This window comes from Tachyglossus aculeatus, chromosome 3, assembly GCF_015852505.1.
Source record: "Tachyglossus aculeatus isolate mTacAcu1 chromosome 3, mTacAcu1.pri, whole genome shotgun sequence".
Classification (NCBI taxonomy): Eukaryota; Metazoa; Chordata; class Mammalia; order Monotremata; family Tachyglossidae; genus Tachyglossus; species Tachyglossus aculeatus.
This window is the reverse complement of record NC_052068.1, coordinates 49,031,405-49,050,814: the sequence shown is the minus strand read 5'-3', so window position 1 is coordinate 49,050,814 and position 19,410 is coordinate 49,031,405. Positions and strand designations below refer to the sequence as shown.

Below are 19,410 nucleotides of genomic sequence, written 5' to 3'. Positions count from 1 at the left end.
CCTCGTCCTCCTCTCTCTCTCTTCCTCATTCATTCAATCGTATTTATTGAACGCTTACTGTGTGCAGAGCACTGGACTAACCGCTTGGGAAGTACAAGTCGGCAACATATAGAGACGGTTCCTACCCACAGCGGGCTCTTTTCCTCTCCCCTTGTCCCTCCTCCTCTCCTTTTTTCCCTTCTACTCCTCACCGTGCCTCGTTCTCGCCTGTCCCGCCATCGACTCCCGGGCCTGGAATGCCCTCCCTCTGCTCATCCGCCAAGCTAGCTCTCTTCCCCTTTTAGACTGTGAGCCCACTGTTGGGTAGGGACTGTCTCTATATGTTGCCAACTTGTACTTCCCAAGCGCTTAGTACAGTGCTCTGCACACAGTAAGCGCTCAATAAATACAATTGATTGATTCCTCCCTTCAAGGCCCTGCTGAGAGCTCACCTCCTCCAGGAGGCCTTCCCAGACTGAGCCCCTTCCTTCCTCTCCCCCTCGTCCCCCCTCCATCCCCCCATCTTACCTCCTTCCCTTCCCCATAGCACCTGTATATATGTCTATATGTTTGTACATATTTATTACTCTATTTTACTTGGACATATCTATTCTATTTATTTTATTTTGTTAGTATGTTTGGTTTTGTTCTCCGTCTCCCCCTTTCAGACTGTGAGCCCACTGTTGGGTAGGGACTGTCTCTATATGTTGCCAACTTGTACTTCCCAAGTGCTTAATACAGTGCTCTGCACACAGTAAGCGCTCAATAAATACGATTGATTGATTCATCTTCTTCCCTCTTTCTTCTCCCCCACATCCTCCTCCTCTTCCACGTCCTCACATCCTCCTCCCTCCTGGGTGCCACTCCCTCTCGGGGTGCGTGGTTTTCCACGCAGTGTGCCAGGACTAGGGAGGAGGATTTTGGAGATGGGACTAGCGTATTAAAGAGGAAAGCAAGAAAGGGAGGAAAAACAACCTCGCTAATTGTATCCTCCCTGCTTCAGTAGCACTATTTGGCCTCTGCTTCTGGGACCCAACAAGAAGAATTTTCTCTGTTGGCTGTTACTGGATAGTAGTGCTTTGGCAGAAGCACCCGGCACCCCACGCCCGTCTCCACCCCTATAAATGCCCCCTTGGAAAGTGACTCCGGGAGCCAGCCGTGGGTAGAGGATCTTGGGCCTTCAGGGGTCCCAGCCTAGGAAGCCCCTCTTCTCTTTCATGCCGACCTCCCCATCTGGAAAGGTGCTGCAGCTGCCCTTTGAGCTACCGGAGCTTATCCCAAACCCATCTCACTTTCCAGATTCCTTTTGTATTGAAATACCAGAGAACCTGTAAGTGCTTCGGTACATCTGGTTGTGATAAGTAATTTCCAGTCCTTGGGTGTACTTCAGGCCTATTCCCTGGAATTCAAGTACCAAAATAGCAATCCCTTGTATATAGACCCTCCTTAAGCACATCTTAAGCACATTTAGACTGTGAGCCCACTGTTGGGTAGGAACTGTCTCTATATGTTGCCAATTTGTACTTCCCAAGCGCTTAGTACAGTGCTCTGCACATAGTAAGTGCTCAATAAATACGATTGATGATGATCTAAATATACACATGTAAATGTATCACCCAGCCCCCTCCTTCCTCTCCCCCTCCCCATCCCACCGCCCTACCTCCTCCCCCTCCCCACAGCACCTGTATATATATTTGTACAGATTTATTACTCTATTTATTTTACTTGTACATATTTACTGTTCTATTTATTTTGTTAATATGTTTTATTTTGTTGTCTGTCTCCCCCTTCTAGACTGTGAGCCCGCTGTTGGGTAGGGACCGTCTGTATATGTTCCCAACTTGTACTTCCCAAGCGCTTAGTACAGTGCTCTGCACATAGTAAGTGCTCAATAAATACGATTGATGATGATCTAAATATACACATGTAAATATCACCCAGCCCCCTCCTTCCTCTCCCCCTCCCCATCCCACCGCCCTACCTCCTCCCCCTCCCCACAGCACCTGTATATATATTTGTACAGATTTATTACTCTATTTATTTTACTTGTACATATTTACTGTTCTATTAATTTTGTTAATATGTTTTGTTTTGTTGTCTGTCTCCCCCTTCTAGACTGTGAGCCTGCTGTTGGGTAGGGACTGTCTCTATATGTTCCCAACTTGTACTTCCCAAGCGCTTAGTACAGTGCTCTGTACTAAGCTCTGTACAGTAAGCGCTCAATAAATACTATTGAATGAATGAATGAATGTCTCTAAAGCAACAATGCTTTTTAAAACCTTAGGGATTTTGAAGGAACTGAGCCGACAGTTAAGTAGTTTCCTTTGGGTTTGTGTATTCAGGGAGAGGGCAATCCCTGTTTTTCGTTGTCTGAGAGGCCCAACAGTGCTTAATGCAACGGATTTTTCAACCAGGGCCTCTCCCCAATCCAGAGAACAAGAAATACCCCAGAAAGAGATGAAAGACCAAAATGCAGAATGTACAGCGTCATATGAAAGGGAGTGTTGTGGCTTATTTTTTTTTAAATGCTGAAAAAGGGGGATTATGCCAGGTTCTAAATGATGAATTGCTTATGCTCTGGCTAGAAGCAGGAAGGGTGTAGGAGTTCAGTCACAGAGTCCAGCATTTTGAAACCATCTGCCCTTTTAGCAAGATACTGGTTGATCCTACTCCAAGTTTACGATTTGGGATAATGCAGGGAGAAATCATTTTGAGCTCATCAGTTTTCCTCCATGTGGCAATGTGGATCAACAAGAATGAATATGGGAAGCTCCCAGGAGGTAAAGCTGGAATTCTAGTAGAAAGAGTGTCATTTCAGTCCATTATGTATCAGTTTTAACATTCAGACCTTCTGGAGGCAGTAGCAGCCATGATTCTGTCATTCATTTTAGTTGGGAAATTTGCAAAAGTCCATGGTGGTTTTGATACAGTTCAGAGAAGGATTGAGGTAACCCAAAGTAATTATTTTTTTTTTCTTTTCTGCTTGGCTGTGGTCACTTTGCTCCAGGATTTTAGGACTAAAGTGTCCTCCAAATATTCAGAAATATTCTCCAGGTTCATCTCGCTTGCTGTATTTCAGAGGGCCAGAGGTTTGGCCTCCAAGCAGGGAATTTACTTTAATGACTGTCTCCCCCTCTAGACAATTGCTAATGGACAGGGAACATGTCTACCAACTCTATTGTACTGTACTCTTCCAAACAGTACAGTACTCCGCACACAGTAAGCCCTCAGTAAATATCATTGATTGAGGGGGCTCAAAAGGGGTGGTTCTGCAGGTATGGGAGAGACTCCTTACTTAACCACTCCCCCCAGAAGTGATGGTGGTGGTGGACGAGCATTCATTCATTCATTCAGTCGTATTTATTGAGCACTTACTGTGTGCAGAGCACTATATTAAGCTCTTGGAAAGTACAATAAGCAATAAAGAGAGACAATCCCTGCCCACAACAGCCTCACAGTTTGGGGGATGGGGGGCGGGAACAGACATCAGTACAAGTAAATAGGCATCAATATAAGGAAATAAAATTATAGATACATATATACATACGTGCTGTGGGGCAGGGAGGGCCCAGGAGGCCTTCCCAGACTGAGCCCCCTTTTTCCTGTCCTCCCCATCCCCACTGCCCTACCTCCTTCCCCTCCCCACAGCACTTGTATGTATTTGTACAGATTTATTACTCTATTTATTTTACTTGTACATATTTACTATTCTATTTATTTTGTTAATGATGTGCATATAATTCTATTTGTTCTGAAGATTTTGACACCTGTCTACATGTTTTGTTTTGTTATAATAATGATGGCATTTATTAAGCGCTTACTATGTGCAAAGCCCTGTTCTAACCGCTGGGATACAAGATGATCAGGTTTTCCCACAGGGGGCTCACAGTCTTAATCCCCATTTTACAGATGAGGGAACTGAGGCCCAGAGAAGTTAAGTGACTTGCCCAAAGTCACACATGTCACCCATGACCTCCGACTCCAAGCCCAGGTTCTTTGCACTGAGCCACGCTGTCTCCCCCTTCTAGACTGTGAGCCCGTTGTTGGGTAGGGACCGGCTCTATATGTTGCTGACTTGAACTTCCCAAGCGCATAGTACAGTGCTCTGCACACAGTAAGCGCTCAATAAATATGATTGAATGAATGAATGAGGTGACGTAGAGCTGAGGAAAAGGGGACTTAGCCTGGGAAGGCCTCTTGGAGGAGGTGCATCTTCAGTAGGACTTTGAAGGGGGGGGAAGAGTGATTGGCGGATTTCAGGAGGGAGGGCGTTCCAGGCTAGAGGTAGGGCCGTGGACCAGGGATTGGCGGTGAGACAGGCGAGATCGAGGAACAGTGGCACCAGAGGAGCGGAGTGTGCCATGTGGGATGTAGAGGTAGAGAAGGAAGGTGAGGTAGGAAGGGGCAAGGTGATGAAGAGCAACGACAAGTACTCTAAGAGAAGAATCGAATGCCTAGGGCAGTTGTAGAAGAAGTTCACTTTAGGCTTCAGGGCAGGCTTCCATGCTGGAGACTTTTCATGTTAGATCTGTGAGGGCAAGAGTAGTCTGCACTTCTACACCTCTGGGAAGTGTAGTCTGAAGTTCTGTTGAGGGCACACACCTTGGGAATTACTCCCTTGCTCATATTCTGAGACCTGTGCAAGCCCTCAAATGCAGAACTCGTGTGCTTTGAAATTGTGCTGGGGAAAATGGAAGCTTCCTACCATGAAAATGGGGTCCCTTAAGTTTCTGAAGTCCTAGGTTGGCCTCCTCAGTTGACCCAGTGAAAGTTCACCCCTTGGATTCTCCCATATCTTACCCCCAGTGTTCCTGAACCTGGGACAACCTGATCACCTGGTAGTTTAGACTGTGAGCCCATTGTTGGGTAGGGACCGTCTCTATATGTTGCCAACTTGTACTTCCCAAGTGCTTAGTACAGTGCTCTGCACACAGTAAGCGCTCAATAAATACGATTTGATTGATTGACTCAGCTACTATTCCCATTTTTTGGGCTCCCATTCCTTGCTCGTACTGTAACTGTAGAGTGGCACCCCCATTTTAGCATTTGACTGCTGAAGTCTAAACCTAGTCACTGAATTTTAACATCAGGCAAACTAATATGCCTTGAATGCATTTCCCGTCAGATTGTATTTAATCCTGTTCAGTCCTGGTTCCTTGATTTCCACCTTTTAAATTCCAATGAAGCAAATAATATGTGATAGGAAGGAGGATAAAGGGGTAAGCGCTTGTTCAGGTTCAGCAAGAGTAAAAGCCACTTAAACCTTATATAGTTTGTTCCCCAGCAAATGGGATGTATTTGTTTATACTCCAGACAATCATATTGTGAGTACATTTTTTTGTGAATTAACTGTTGTAATTCCTTATATAGTGAAGTCATCCAGTACACCCAGATGAATTGTTTAGAAAAGCCACTCGATTCCCTCGACTATCGTCCAGCTTGGGTCAGATATTTCCATCCAGTATATTTCCTTCAGTTTGTCTTCCCTCGCTTTAAATGATTGCCAACTTGTTCTTCCCAAGCGCTCAGTACAGTGCTCTGCACACAGTAAGCGCTCAATAAATATGATTGAATGAATGAATGAGTGATTTGATGAAGCTTTTGTCTCCTGTAAAATGCACGCAGCGAAGCTTACCTCTGTCAAACAGAGCTAGCGGCAATAAGAATAATAATGATGGCATTTGTTAAGCGCTTACTATGTGCAGAACACTGTTTTGAGTGCTGGGGGGATACAAGTTGATCAGGTTGTCCTACATGGGACTCACAGGTTTAATCCCCGTTTTACAGGTGAGGTAACTGAGGCTCAGAGAAGTTAAGTGACTTGCCCAGGGTCACACAGCAGTCATGTGGCAGAGCTGGGATTAGAACCCATGACCTCTGATTCCCAAGCCCGAGCTCTTTCCACTGAGCCATGCTAGTGCTAAATTCTCAGGTGAAGGTGGTTGTGATGCATTGTCCCCTGCTGGGATTAGAATGCAAGCAAATAAAATGTTTACCAAGTGCCCCATGCACTCTCCCTGGACTGTGAGCTGGTCCTGGGGGAGGAGAATTGGGGATGGGAGGGTTAGGTCAGAGCAGGCAGGCTCTGGTGATCGGCCCAGTTTCTGGTTCAGAGCTGCTCCTTTGCCTTGAACCACTTGGAATGGAGATAGATGAAGCCTCCAGGCAAAGACTCCTCTCGCCTTCCTAAATTCCACCTGGGAGATCTACGGGCATCATCCTCTTTGTAGATTTAGGCAATCCTTGTTGGTTTAAGGACATCTACAGTCATTTCTCTTCCTTCCCCTTTTTCCCTGAGCATCAGACTCATTACTAATTTTTCACTCATGACTCAACCATTTAAGCAGTGTGGCTTAGTGGAAAGAGCTTGAGAGTCAGAGGACATGGTTTCTAATCCCAGATCTGTCACTTGTCTGCTGTGTGACCTTGGGCAAGTCACTTCACTTCTCTGTGCCTGTCACCTCATCTGTAAAATGGAGATTAAGACTATGAGCCCCGTGTGGGCCAACCTGATTACCTTGTAACTACCCCAGCGCTTTGAACAGTGCTTGGCATATAATAATAATAATAATAATGATGGCATTTATTAAGCGCTCACTATGTGCAGAGCACTGTTCTAAGCACTGGGGAGGTACAAGGTGATCAGGTTGTCCCACATGGGGCTCACAGTCATAATCCCCATTTTACAGATGAGGTAACTGAGGCACAGAGAAGTTAAGTGACTTGCCCAAAGTCACACAGCTGACAATTGGCGGAGTCGGGATTTGAACCCATGACCTCTGACTCCAAAACCCGGGCTCTTTCCACTGAGCCATGCTGCTTCTCTAGCATATATAATATATATAATGCATAGCATTATATGCATATAGTAAGTGCTTAGCAAATACCATTATTATCATTATTATTATTATTATTATTGAGCCCTTATTGTGTGCAGAGCACAGTACTAAGCACTGTACTAAATTCTGGGGTGGTTACAAGCAGATCGTGTTGGACATAGTCCCTGTCCCATGTCGGGCTCACAGTTTCAATCCTGGTTTTACAGATGAGGTAACTGAGGCCCAGAGAATTGAAGTGACTAGCTCAAGGTCACACAGCAGACTTCCAGGCCCATGTTCTTTTCACTAGGCCATGCTGGAAAGTAAAATATAACAGAGTTGGTAGACAAGGTCTCTGCCCACAACGAGCTTACAGTGTAGAGGGGGCGACAGATATAATAAAAATAAATTAAGCATATGTACATAAGTGCTATGGGTCCGAGGGAGGGGTGAATAAAGGGTGCAAATCCAAGTGCAAGGATGACACGGAAGCGAGTGGGAGAATAGGAAATAAGGGCTTAGTCAAAGAAGGTCTTGAAGCCAAGGAAGTCAAGGAAGCCCTCTCAAAGGTCACCAGTGACCTCCTGCTTGCCAAATCCAACGGCTCATACTCTATCCTAATCCTCCTTGACCTCTCATCTGCCTTCGACACTGTGGACCACCCCCTTCTCAACGCTATCCAACCTTGGCTTCACAGACTCTGTCCTCTCCTGGTTCTCCTCTTATCTCTCCGGCCGTTCATTCTCAGTCTCTTTTGCAGGCTCCTCCTCCCCCTCCCATCCTGTTACTGTAGGGGTTCCTCAAGGGTCAGTTCTTGGTCCCTTCTGTTCTCTATCTACACACACTCCCTTGGTGAACTCATTTGCTCCCACGGCTTCAACTATCATCGCTACGCTGATGACACCCAAATCTACATCTCTGCCCCTGCTCTCTCTCTCCCTCCCTCCAGGCTCACATCTCCTCCTGCCTTCAGGACATCTCCATCTGGATGTCTGCCCGCCATCTAAAACTCAACATGTCTGAGACTGAACTCCTTGTCTTCCCTCCCAAACCCTGCCCTCTCCCTGACTTTCCCATCTCTGTTGACGGCACTACCATCCTTCCCGTCTCACAAGCCCGCAACCTTGGTGTCATCCTTGACTCCAACTCTCTCGTTCACCCCTCACATCCAATCTGTCACCAAACCCTGCTGGTCTCACCTCCGCAACATCGCCAAGCTCTGCTCTTTCCTCTCCATCCAAACCGCTACCCTGCTCATTCAATCTCTCATCCTATCCCGACTGGATTACTGCATCAGCCTCCTCTCCGATCTCCCATCCTCCTGTCTCTCCCCACTTCAATCCATACTTCACGCTGCTGCCCAGATTGTCTATGTGCAGAAATGCTCTGGGCATGTTACTCCCCTCCTCAAAAAAATGTGTGTGTGTGTGTGTGTGTGTGTGTGCATGCGCGCGCCAAAATGGGTAAGCACTGTAACATGGGTGTTGCGAGAACACCCCTCTCCATTATAAGAGAACTGTGTGCATGTTTGTAAGGGGTTCTAATAATAATAAATTGAATTTAGTTCTCCTAAGGGAAAAAAGAAGGAATTTACCCATTATCACATCAAACAGAATCACCTTACCTTCGGCTTTAAAGCCCTCAATCAGCTTGTCCCCTTACCTTTTACTTTACCTCACTGATTTTCCTACTACAGTCCAGCATAAACACTTCACTCTTCTAATGCCAACTTACTCACTGTACTTCAGTCTCGTCTGTCTCACTGCCTATCCCTCGCCCTTGTCCTGTCTCTGGCCTGGAACTCCCTTTCCTTCATATCTGACAGATGATCACTCCCCCCATTTTCAAAGCTTTATTAAAATCATATCTCCTTCAAGAGGCCTCCCCCAATTAAGCTCTCATTTCCCCTACTCCCTCTGTCTTCTACATCACCTTTGCTATTTGATTTGTTTCCTTTTAGTGCTTAGTACTCACCCCACCCTCAGCCCCACGGCACATACGGGCATCTCTGTAACTTTTTTATTATATTAATGTCTGTCTCCCATCTGGACTGTAAGCTCCTTGAGGACAGGGAATGAGCCTACCAACTCAAAATTTTACTCTCCCAAGGGCTTAGTACAATGCTCTGCACACAGTAAGCCCTCAATAAATACAATTGATATATGTTTTAGCACCTGCATTGAGAAGTGCATTATATTTGGAAAATTTCAGAAAACTGAGGTGTACATTGTAGATATACTTCAAGCCCAAAGATGACAGTATTGGTGGGAAGATTCATTTTCATTGGCATACGTGAGCGTTGGTGATAAGATCAGTGCAGGACTTATGCGCCACTCTTACTTGCTCCTTCATTCATCCTCCCTCCCATCTCCAGAGCACATATGTACATATGCATATATCTGTAATTTATTTATTTATCTATTTATTTACATTAATGTCTGTCTCCCCCCTCTAGACTGTGAACTCGTTGTGGGCAGGAATGTGTCTGTTGTTATAGTGTACTCTCACAAGCGCTTAATAAAGTGCTTTGCACACAATAAGTGCTCAATAAATATGATTAAATGAATGATTAAGGGTCTTTCCACATAAAGTCTGAGGATGATGGAGGTACTGCCACTGTGTGTGAGTAAAGATTGTCCCTTGCTGTACACTGCTAGCACATCACCTACATTTCTTACTGCCTTTTTCTTTTCCCTCACTCCAAAACAGTCCTTCCATTTCCGATTGCTGTGCTGCCTTCTCCCCACTGTCTACTATTATGTCGTATTGTTTGAGGTTTTGTTTCATTGTATTTTTAAAGCATTCCTTCTGTCTACCCTTTTTATAGTTAGCTCATTTCAGCTCACCATAAAACAGCTGGTGGAGTGTCCTTCTGTCATCCATTCTTTTCACATGAACATGTGATGGGACAAGTTTTCCTTCAATTCTGGTGGTCTGACTGCATTCCAGCTCTCATTGTTTTGATCCTGTCTTGCCTCTCGATGTTAAGCAATGCATGTAAGTGTCATTGCTTGAACCGTTCCAGAAGTTGGATGTGGCATTTGTGGTAATTCCAAGTCTCACAGCCATGAAGAAGATTGAACACTACAGTTGCTCACTAGACCTTCAGTTTAGCCTAAGTGTTGTTATCATTATCGTTATTATATTTGTTGAGTGCTTACTGTGTGTCAAACACTGTTCTAAGCTTTGGTGTAAATATAAGAAAATCAGGTTGGATATTGTCTCACATGGAGCTCTAAGTGGAAGGAAGAACAGATATTGAATCCCCATTTTACAGATGAGAAACTGAGGCATAGAGAAGTGAAGTGACTTGCCCAAGACCACATAGGAGGAAATTGGCATATTTTGATGCCAAATTGGCACCAATGCAGTGGACTTACTAATTTTCTTGACTCAGTTCTCTCTCTAGACTGTAAACTTGTTGTGGGCAGGGAATGTGTCTGTTAATGATTATATTGTATTCTCCCAAGTGCTTAGTACAGTGCTCTGCACACAGTAAGTGCTCAATAAATATGACAATGAATGAATATTGCCTTCTCTGTCCTTGTATCATGGGACAATATGCCTCCTAGATATCAACATTCAACTTCAGCTTCAGCTCTGTGTTAAGCAGTCAATACATAATGGCCTTTTTTGAGTGCCTACTGTGTACACAGCACTGTACTAAGTGTTTAAGAGAGTACAATAGATTAGATAAACACCATCTCTAACCTCTAGCAGCTTACACTCTAGTTGGGGAGGCAGACATTAAAATAAATTACAGATAGGGGAAGCAGCAGAGAGGATTGTACAAAAGTGCTGAAGGGGAGGGCTGAGTATCAAAGGGCTTAGAGTGTAGGAACTTAAGTACATAGGTGTCACAGAAGGGAAGAAGAGGTGGTAGCAGTGAGTTGATAGATGGGCTCAGTCTTTTTAAGACTAATTGTCAGTTCACAGATCATATGCCAGTTTCCTGTTATCATTATTGTGTCTGAGAAATGGCTCAATGTTTTCTAAAGGTTCATATTGGAGCATGCACCCAGAGCACAGTCATAAATATACAGTCGTTAATAAAAATTAATAATGATGATAATGCATTTGTTAAGCACTTACTGTGTGTCAAGCACTCTACCAAGCACTGGGGTAGATGACAGAAAATGAGGTCGTACATGGGGCTTACAGTCCCATGTGAGGGAGGAGGGAGAACAGGCATTGAATTCCCATTTTGCAGGTGAGGGCACTGTGGCCCAGAGAAGTTGTGACTCTCCCAAAGTCACACAGCAGGTAAGGTTAAAGGGAGGACCTTCGATTATGCTCCCAGCCTGTTGATTTGATATTGTTTTCCAGAGGACTAACTTCCAAAGACCCTGTTGCATCCTCAGGCATGGCTGTGTACAATAGGTTGAACATCACTGAGCCTAGTTCAATGCCCAGGTTTAACAATTAACAAACAACCTGAAATGAATGGTACTTTCACAATACTCTGACTTCCTCCTTTCCTCTTCTTCTCCGCTCACTTCCCCCTCCTCTTGGTCCAACGAATCCATAATTGCCTTGTTTCAAAGTTCATGTAAACTAAAATATCCACAATTCTTACAACCTAGAGTTACATTGCCCACCTACTGTGCCTTGCTCTCATCTCTGTTGCCGTTGACCCCTTGCTCATGCCTGCCGCCTTGCCTGAAACTCCTTCCCCCTTCACATCTTTCCACTTACCACTCTCCCCATCTCTGAAACCCAGGTGGAACTGTCTCTGGGCTAAAGGGATGTCTGGTTTCCTTGGCAACAGAAGCTGACAGGCCACTAGAGTAGCCACAGAGGTGCTAGCAGGAAGGAACCTGGAGCTGTGGCTATTCTAGTTGTGGCTGCTCTAGCCGTTCCTTGCAGAAAGGAACCTGGAGCCAATAGAGAGCAGCAAAGCGGGGAAATAGCCAGGCAAACCTGCCATTTTGAGCAAGGAGACAAGGCCAGGTCATCAAGGATTCAGTATTTGTTTACTGGGGTCCTGGCTGAGACCCCAAAACATGTTCCTAAACCTCTCCTGCTGGCATTGACATTGCCACACAGCTTGACCAGGGCCCATACGAAGCCTGGCTTTTGCAAAAAAAAATCCCTGAAACAACCGACCCCCTGTAGATTGGTGGGGCCAAGAGGGCCTGGGGGAACACTGGTCAAAGGGTCCGGGTCTAGGGTGCAGAGAGAGTTCCTAGGAATAGTGTAGGGAGAGGGACAGAGCGAGGTGGGTGGCAGAGAATGATCTACAGTGGAATTTTTAATTACCTGGATTGATCAGTGTCCTTGTTGGGGCTGGTTCTGGAACAGAAACTAATCGCGTTTACATCTTAGGAAATGTGATCCTTGAATATGGCCATTTACAATGCAGCCACAGATTTTAGAAACATATTACTGAGGATACACCTACATTTGGTAAATTTTCTTTGGTGTAAAGGGAAGCAAATTGATTCTCCACAGCACAATATTAATTGTTCAACAGTAAAAATAAGCACTGGCTTCTTCGTAAGTCCTTTGGAGAGGAGGATGCAAATGGTCATTGACTCCAAAATAAAACACACTTTAATCTTGTTATCAGTAGGAATCTCAGGAGTAGAAAGCAAAGTTCTCGGGAGTGTCATCTTTGAACAGGAGGTTGAGAGATTTTTGTGTAGTGTGTTAAAACAAAATAAAGACAGCAGCGTGTCTGTCTGAGCTACAGAACCATGTATATGGTTCTAGACTGTAAGCTCCCCTTCTAGGCTGTAAGCTTGTTGTGGGCAGGGAATGTCTACCAACTCTTTTGTATGGTATTCTCCCAAGAGCCGAGTACAGTGCTCTGCACACAGTATGTGCTTAATAAATACCATTGATTGATGGATTTATTATGTGTTTGTTTTTCAAAGGTGTATGTGGCCTGCCAGTCTGTGCTCATCGTGTTGGTGGGTGCGGTGCCAGAGTATCATATCAACCAGGAAGAGAGTTCTACTAGCCAAGAAGAACTTGCCAAACATGTCCAATTTGCAGATAACTTTACATCTATAGTAACTGAGGCAAGTATAGAAACTACAGTCAGAAAATATGATGGATCATGGGTATTGGGGCCATTTACTTGGGCTCTTGGTTTTTGTGGTTCTTCAAGACGATCAGGTCAGCAGTCTTATCTCGTAAGGGCTTTTGTGGACACATAAAAGTTGCACTCTCCATTTGGTCAAGAACATTAGGAATTTCTGAATACATGAAAAGATCATTTGGGAAGTAATCCTGGAATTTTGTGCTTTTGGTTATTTCCTCCTGAATGTAATAAAATTGAAAATATTCTCTTGAGAGGCATAAATTGAGCCAGTTTTATAAAATGTAAATCATCTTCTAGGTACTTTTAGGTATTCCCTTTGAGTTTTGAACTCTTCATTTTTGAGATCATCTTATTGTCACCGGCAGTAATGATAATAAGTAATAATGTTATTTCTGAGCACCTACCAAGTGTATTAAGCACTGGGGTAAACAGGTGGTCTTCAAATCATACGCAAAACCAATTGTAATTTGGAAAATATATCCTACCCCACTCAATCTGAAGAGTTATTATAAAGCTTGAAATTCCAATTAGTAAACATTATGGAGAGCAAACATTTTTTTCTAGATAAAGATTTTGCAATATTTTGTATTTATATAGCTCCTCCCTTCTGAGGAGTGTAAATTCAACGAACATGTGTTTTGAGCACATCCTACCATATGTGTGAGAGAGTGAACATAATAGTATACATCACAAGAGGTGCATTTCCAATACATTTTGAGAGTTTAGTTTCTAACCCCTTAGGTTCCACTAGAATTTATATAACTCCCAAAGTACCTGATTTGTAATCCAGGTCTACTCATTGTCTCATTGGTACAAATTCTGTGATACAAAATGAGGGACACACTGAATGATTATTAAAAGATGTATCCCAAAGTGGTTGCCCTATTACAGGTAAGGTGCACATTTTATGCTATTTTGCTGTCATGAATGGATATAATTTAAATTGAAATCTGCTCCATCTCTTTATCAAGGAGGCCTATATGACCTATTATGTGCAGAACACTATACTAAGCACTTGGGAAAGTACACTGTAACAGAATTGGTAGACATGTTCCTTGCCCATAAGGAGCTTACAGTCTAGAGGAGGAGCTTCAATCTAGAGGATTACGAGTGCAGTCCTGCATAATTGGTCATGCCTGTTAAGGTTACTGGAACTGTATGCATTCTCTATCACCCCATGCCTCCCATAGGATGACTTCTGTGCCAGATTTTGTGCAAACATACTCTAAGAACTGTCCTTGGAAAGTGTTTTCTTTTTCCCTTAGGACAGTGTTGTAATGCAGAACTAAATTTTCCTGCTAATAGCTAAGGCCGACCCAATGGAGGGTAAAAGCCATCATGAGTTAAAAGTAATGGTTTATGCTTTCCTAGTGGCCTAGTGGAAAGAGCAGAGGCCTGGGAGATGGAGGACCTGGTCTCTAATCCTGGCTTGCTGTGTGACCTTGGTTAAATCATTTAACTTCTCTGTGCTTTGGTTACCTCATCTGTAAAATGGGGATTAGGTATGTGTTCTCCTTCCTTCTTAGATTGTGAGCTCCCTGTAGGACAGGGACTGTGTCCAATCTGATTATCTTGTATCTAACTCACTGCTTAGTGCAGTTCTTGGCATATACTAAGAGCTTAACAAATACTATTATTAATATTACTATTATTTTTATTAGGACATGAAGGACAATTTCAGTATCCAGGACTGATTTAATGTTTCCATTTTATAATAACTATGTAATGAAATTAGGGAGCTAACATGAGCTATAGTCATGTTCATTAGCATATATGCTTGATTGATGTTTTGCAAAATTAGATCCATTCCCTTGCTTTCAGAATGTATATCCACTCCATATTGCAAAATATGAATATAACACTAGATCTCAATAATATAGGGACATTGAATACTTTAAGAGAAAGGTACATTTCATTAGATTCCCTTAAGGAAAATGAATCACTAAATATATTGCTATGTTCTCAGCCTAGGCTTACTTTATGTCCATTTTGGTATTCTCTTCAATTTGGTAGGTTTGGGTTATTAATTTTAAAAATTGTGTGATGAAAATTTTTTACCAGTTAGGTACAGTGCCTAAGAGAATGCTCTTTTCAATTTAAAGCTGGTCTTCCCAAGTCCTCAGTATAAAACTTTGTCTCTCAGTGTATCTCTCAGTCTCCCGACTCCGCCACATGTCTGCTGTGTGATCTTGGGCAAGTCACTTCACTTCTCTCGGCCTCAGTTCCCTCATCTGTAAAATGGGGATTAAGACTGTGAGCCCCACGTGGGACAACTTGATCACCCTGTATCCTCCCCAGCGCTTAGAACAGTGCTTTGCACATAGTAAGCGCTTAAAAAATGCCAATTATTATTATTATTATTATTAAAAGCATACCATTAAACCGTTTTTGCTCTGTACTTTTTGTTCTTCACTGAGGAACCTTCTGTTCCTCTCATCTGGATTTTTGTATTGAGGTGCCAGATTCTTCTACTTTTCCCATGTCTGTTCAAAGAACATGAGGGACATAAGCAGTGTCATTTTTGGGTCAGGCCAGTGGTGCAACAAGCCCAGTATTCAGTCTTTGGCATTGGCAACAGGATGTTTGAAGGAATATTATTTAGGGATGGGCTATCTCATATTTCTCCTCCTCCTCCCTGACTTTCTGGTAACCCAGTGTGCACTACTTGTCCATGAATTCACTCAAATCCCCTTTGAACTTTCAGTATTGTCTACCAATCAGTCAGTCAATCAGTGATATTTATTGAGTGCTTATTATGTGCAGAGTATTGTTTGAGTGCTTGAGAAAGTACAGTTTAACAGAAGCTAAAGTGAGGAGACAGATGATGGTCTCTCTGTACAATATCCCAGGGTAACAAATGCCAATAATTTGCCCCTTGTTCTGGAATGAGCCCAGAACATCCCCCAAATTCCTATTGGCCTCAGGGGAAAGTCAGCCCACCTAATGTTCTGATTGTATCTCAGTGACCTTACCGCCCTTGTCTTTCTCCAGCTCACAGTCACCGCCCCTCTGAGCAGAATATGTAGGGGTGGGGGTTTCTGCCATTGTTCACTAGGCACCCCAGGCAGGAATGTGGTTGGTGACCACATGGCCATCGCAGGCTGGTTCAACAGGTTCGTTTAAGCTGTGTCTTGTGCTTGATAGAGGTCCTGAGCCCGGGAGTTTTCCCACCATATTATTCTCACTACTGCTTTCATGGCGAAACTCAGGTCATGATACAAGAGATGGGGATGGGGATGGGGCTGCAGAGGGTGGGAAGATAATAACAATAATAATAATAATAATGGCATTTGTTAAGCGCTTACTATGTGTGAAGCACTGTTCTAAGCACTGGGGTGGATAATAATAATAATAATAATAATAATAATGGCATTTGTTAAGCGCTTACTATGTGCAAAGCACTGTTCTAAGCGCTTGGGAGGTTACAAGGTGATCAGGTTGTCCCACGTGGGGCTCACAGTCTTAATCCCCATTTTACAGATGAGGTAACTGAGGCACAGAGAAGTGAAGTGACTTGCCCAAAGTCACACAGCTGACAAGCGGCGGGAGCTGGAATTAGAACCAATGACCTCTGACTCCCAAACCCATACTCTTTCCACTGAGCCATGCTACTTCAAGAATATGGAAGATGGAGCTCCTGGGTCCCCAGCGGGAGCTTAATATGGTGGTAGCCCCTGAACCCTGAAGTCTGCAAAACATGGCTGGGGTGCCTAGTGCTGTGATAGGGGCTGAACATGGTGAAACTTGACTAATACCACAGAACTGTGCCATAGAGAGTGTTTGAGAAGTGAAGGAGATTAATTAGATTAAGCCAGAGGGACGCCATGAAAATGGTGTTAAGCAAAAGAGCATTAAAACAAGTATATTATATGGCCTCTAGGAAATGATGTTAAGGTGCAGTAATGTCTTCTCAAGATACAAAACCCTCCAGAATAATATGAATATATTTTAAGTGATAAAAATATAACAAATATAATTACATGATCAAATAGCAATGCAAATATGGACCAGTAATAACTGTCTCACAAGCCCACAACCTTGGTGTCATCCTTGACACCTCTCTCTCATTCACCCCTCACATCCAATCCGTCACCAAAACTTGCCGGTCTCACCTCCACAACATCGCCAAGATCCGCCCTTTCCTCTCCATCCAAACTGCTACCTTGCTGGTTCAATCTCATCCTATCCTGACTGGATTACTGCATCAGCCTCCTCTTTCATTCATTCATTCAATCAATTGTATTTATTGAGTGCTTACTGTGTGCAGAACACTGTACTAAGCGCTTGGGAAGTACAAGTTGGCAACATATAGAGATGGTCCTTACCCAACAGTGGGCTCACAGTCTAGAAGGGGGAGAAAGACAATAAAAAAAATATTAACAAAATAAAATAAATAGAATAAGTATGTACAAGTAAAATAAATAGAGTAATGAATATGTACAAACATATATACGTATACAGGTGCTTTGGGGAGGGGACGGAGGTAAGGCGGGGGGATGGGGAGGGGGACAAGGGGGAGACGAAGGAAGGGGCTCAGTCTGGGAGGGCCTCCTGGAGGAGGTGAGCTCTCAGTAGGGCTTTGAAGGGAGGAAGAGAGCTAGCTTGGCAGATGTGCAGAGGGAGGGCATTCCAGGTCAGGGGGAGGACTTGGGCCGGGGATTGATGGCGGGGCAGGCGAGAACGAGGCACAGTGAGGAGATTAGCGGCAGAGGAGCGGAGGGTGCGGGCTGGGCTGTATAAGGAAAGAAGGGAGGTGAGGTAGGAGGGGGTGAGGTGATGGAGAGCCTTGAAGCCAAGAGTGAGGAGTTTTTGCCTGATGCGTAGGTTGATTGGTAGCCACTGGAGATTTTTGAGGAGGGGAGTAACATGCCCAGAGCGTTTCTGCACAAAGATGATCTGGGCAGCATTGTGAAGTATGGATTGAAGTTGGGAGAGACAGGAGGATGGGAGATTGGAGAGGAGGCTGATGCAGTAATCCAGTCGGGATAGGATGAGAGATTGAATGAGCAGGGTAGCTGTTTGGATGGAGAGGAAAGGGCGGATCTTGGTGATGTTGCGGAGGTGAGACTGGCAGGGTTTGGTGACGGCTTGGATGTCAGGGGTGAACAAGAGAGCCGAGTCGAGGATGACACCAAGGTTGCGGGCTTGTGAGACGGGAAGGATGGTAGTGCCGTCAACAGTGATGGGAAAGTCAGGGAGAGGGCAGGGTTTGGGAGGGAAGATAAAGAGTTCAGTCTTGGACATGTTGAGTTTTAGATGGCGGGCAGACATCCAGATGGAGATGTCCTGAAGGCAGGAGGAGATATGAGCCTGAAGGGAGAGAGAGCAGGGGCAGAGATGTAGGTTTGGGTGTCATCAGCATAGAGATGATAGTTGAAGCCGTGGGAGCGAATGAGTTCACCAAGGGAGTGAGTGTAGATAGAGAACAGAAGGGGACCAAGAACTGACCCCTGAAGAACCTCTAATAATAATAATAATGATGATGGCATTTGTTAAGCGCTTACTATGTGCAAAGCACTGTTCTAAGTGCCGGGGGGATACAAGGTGAGGGGATGGGAGGGGGAGGAGGAGCCCGCAAAAGAGACTGAGAATGAGTGGCCGGAGGGATGAGGAGAACCAGGAGAGGACAGAGTGTGAAGCCAAGGTTGGATAGCGTGTTGAGGAGAAGGGGGTGGTCCACAGTGTCGAAGGCAGCTGAGAGGTCGAAGAGGATTAGGATAGAGTAGGAGCCATTGGATTTGGCAAGCAGGAAGTCATTGGTGACCTTTGAGAGGGCAGTTTCCATGGAATGTAGGGGACGGAAGCCAGATTGGAGGGGGTCGAGGAGAGAGTTGGCATTGATGTCCTCTCTGATCTCCCATCCTCCTGTCTCTCCCCACTTCAGCCTATACTTCACGCTGCTGCCCGGATCATCTTTGTGCAGAAGCGCTCTGGGCATGTTACTCCCCTTCTCAAAAATCTCCAGTGGCTGCCAGTTAACCTACGCATCAAGCAAAAACTCCTCACTCTTGGCTTCAAGAGCTCTCCATCACCTCGCCCCCTCCTACCTCACCTCCCTTCTCTTCTTCTACAGCCTAGCCCACACCCTCTGTTCCTCTGCCGCTACCTCCTCACTGTGCCTCATTCTCCCCTGCCCTGCCATCGACCCCCGGCTCATGTGGTCCCCCTGGCCTGGAATGACCTACCTCCACACATCCGCCAAGCTAACTCTCTTCCTCCCTTCAAAGCCCTACTGAGAGCTCACCTCCTCCAAGAGGCCTTCCCAGACTGAGCCCCCTTTTTCCTCTCCTCCTCCCCATCCCCCCACCCTATCTCCTTCCCCTCCCCACAGCACCTGTATATATTTGTACAGGTTTATTACTCTATTTATTTTACTTGTATATATTTACTAATCTATTTATTTTGTTAATGATGTGCATCTAGCCTTATTTCAATTTGTTCTGAATACTTGACACCTGTCCACATGTTTTGTTTTGTTGTCTGTCTCCCCCTTCTAGACTGTGAGCCCGTTGTTGGGTAGGGACCGTCTCTATATGTTGCCAACTTGTACTTCCCAAGTGCTTAGTA

At 44.6% G+C, this 19,410-nt stretch overlaps 1 protein-coding gene across 1 annotated transcript in view; it reads left to right on the top strand.

Annotated features, from left to right (window-relative positions):
- Nucleotides 1-19,410, top strand: part of LOC119925208 (solute carrier family 22 member 15-like) — a 77,732-nt gene that overhangs the window by 339 nt on the left and 57,983 nt on the right. The window contains exon 2 of the mRNA XM_038743301.1: nt 12,674-12,820. Within this exon, the coding sequence (XP_038599229.1) occupies nt 12,674-12,820 (147 nt within the window). The remainder of the gene's footprint in view (nt 1-12,673; nt 12,821-19,410) is intronic.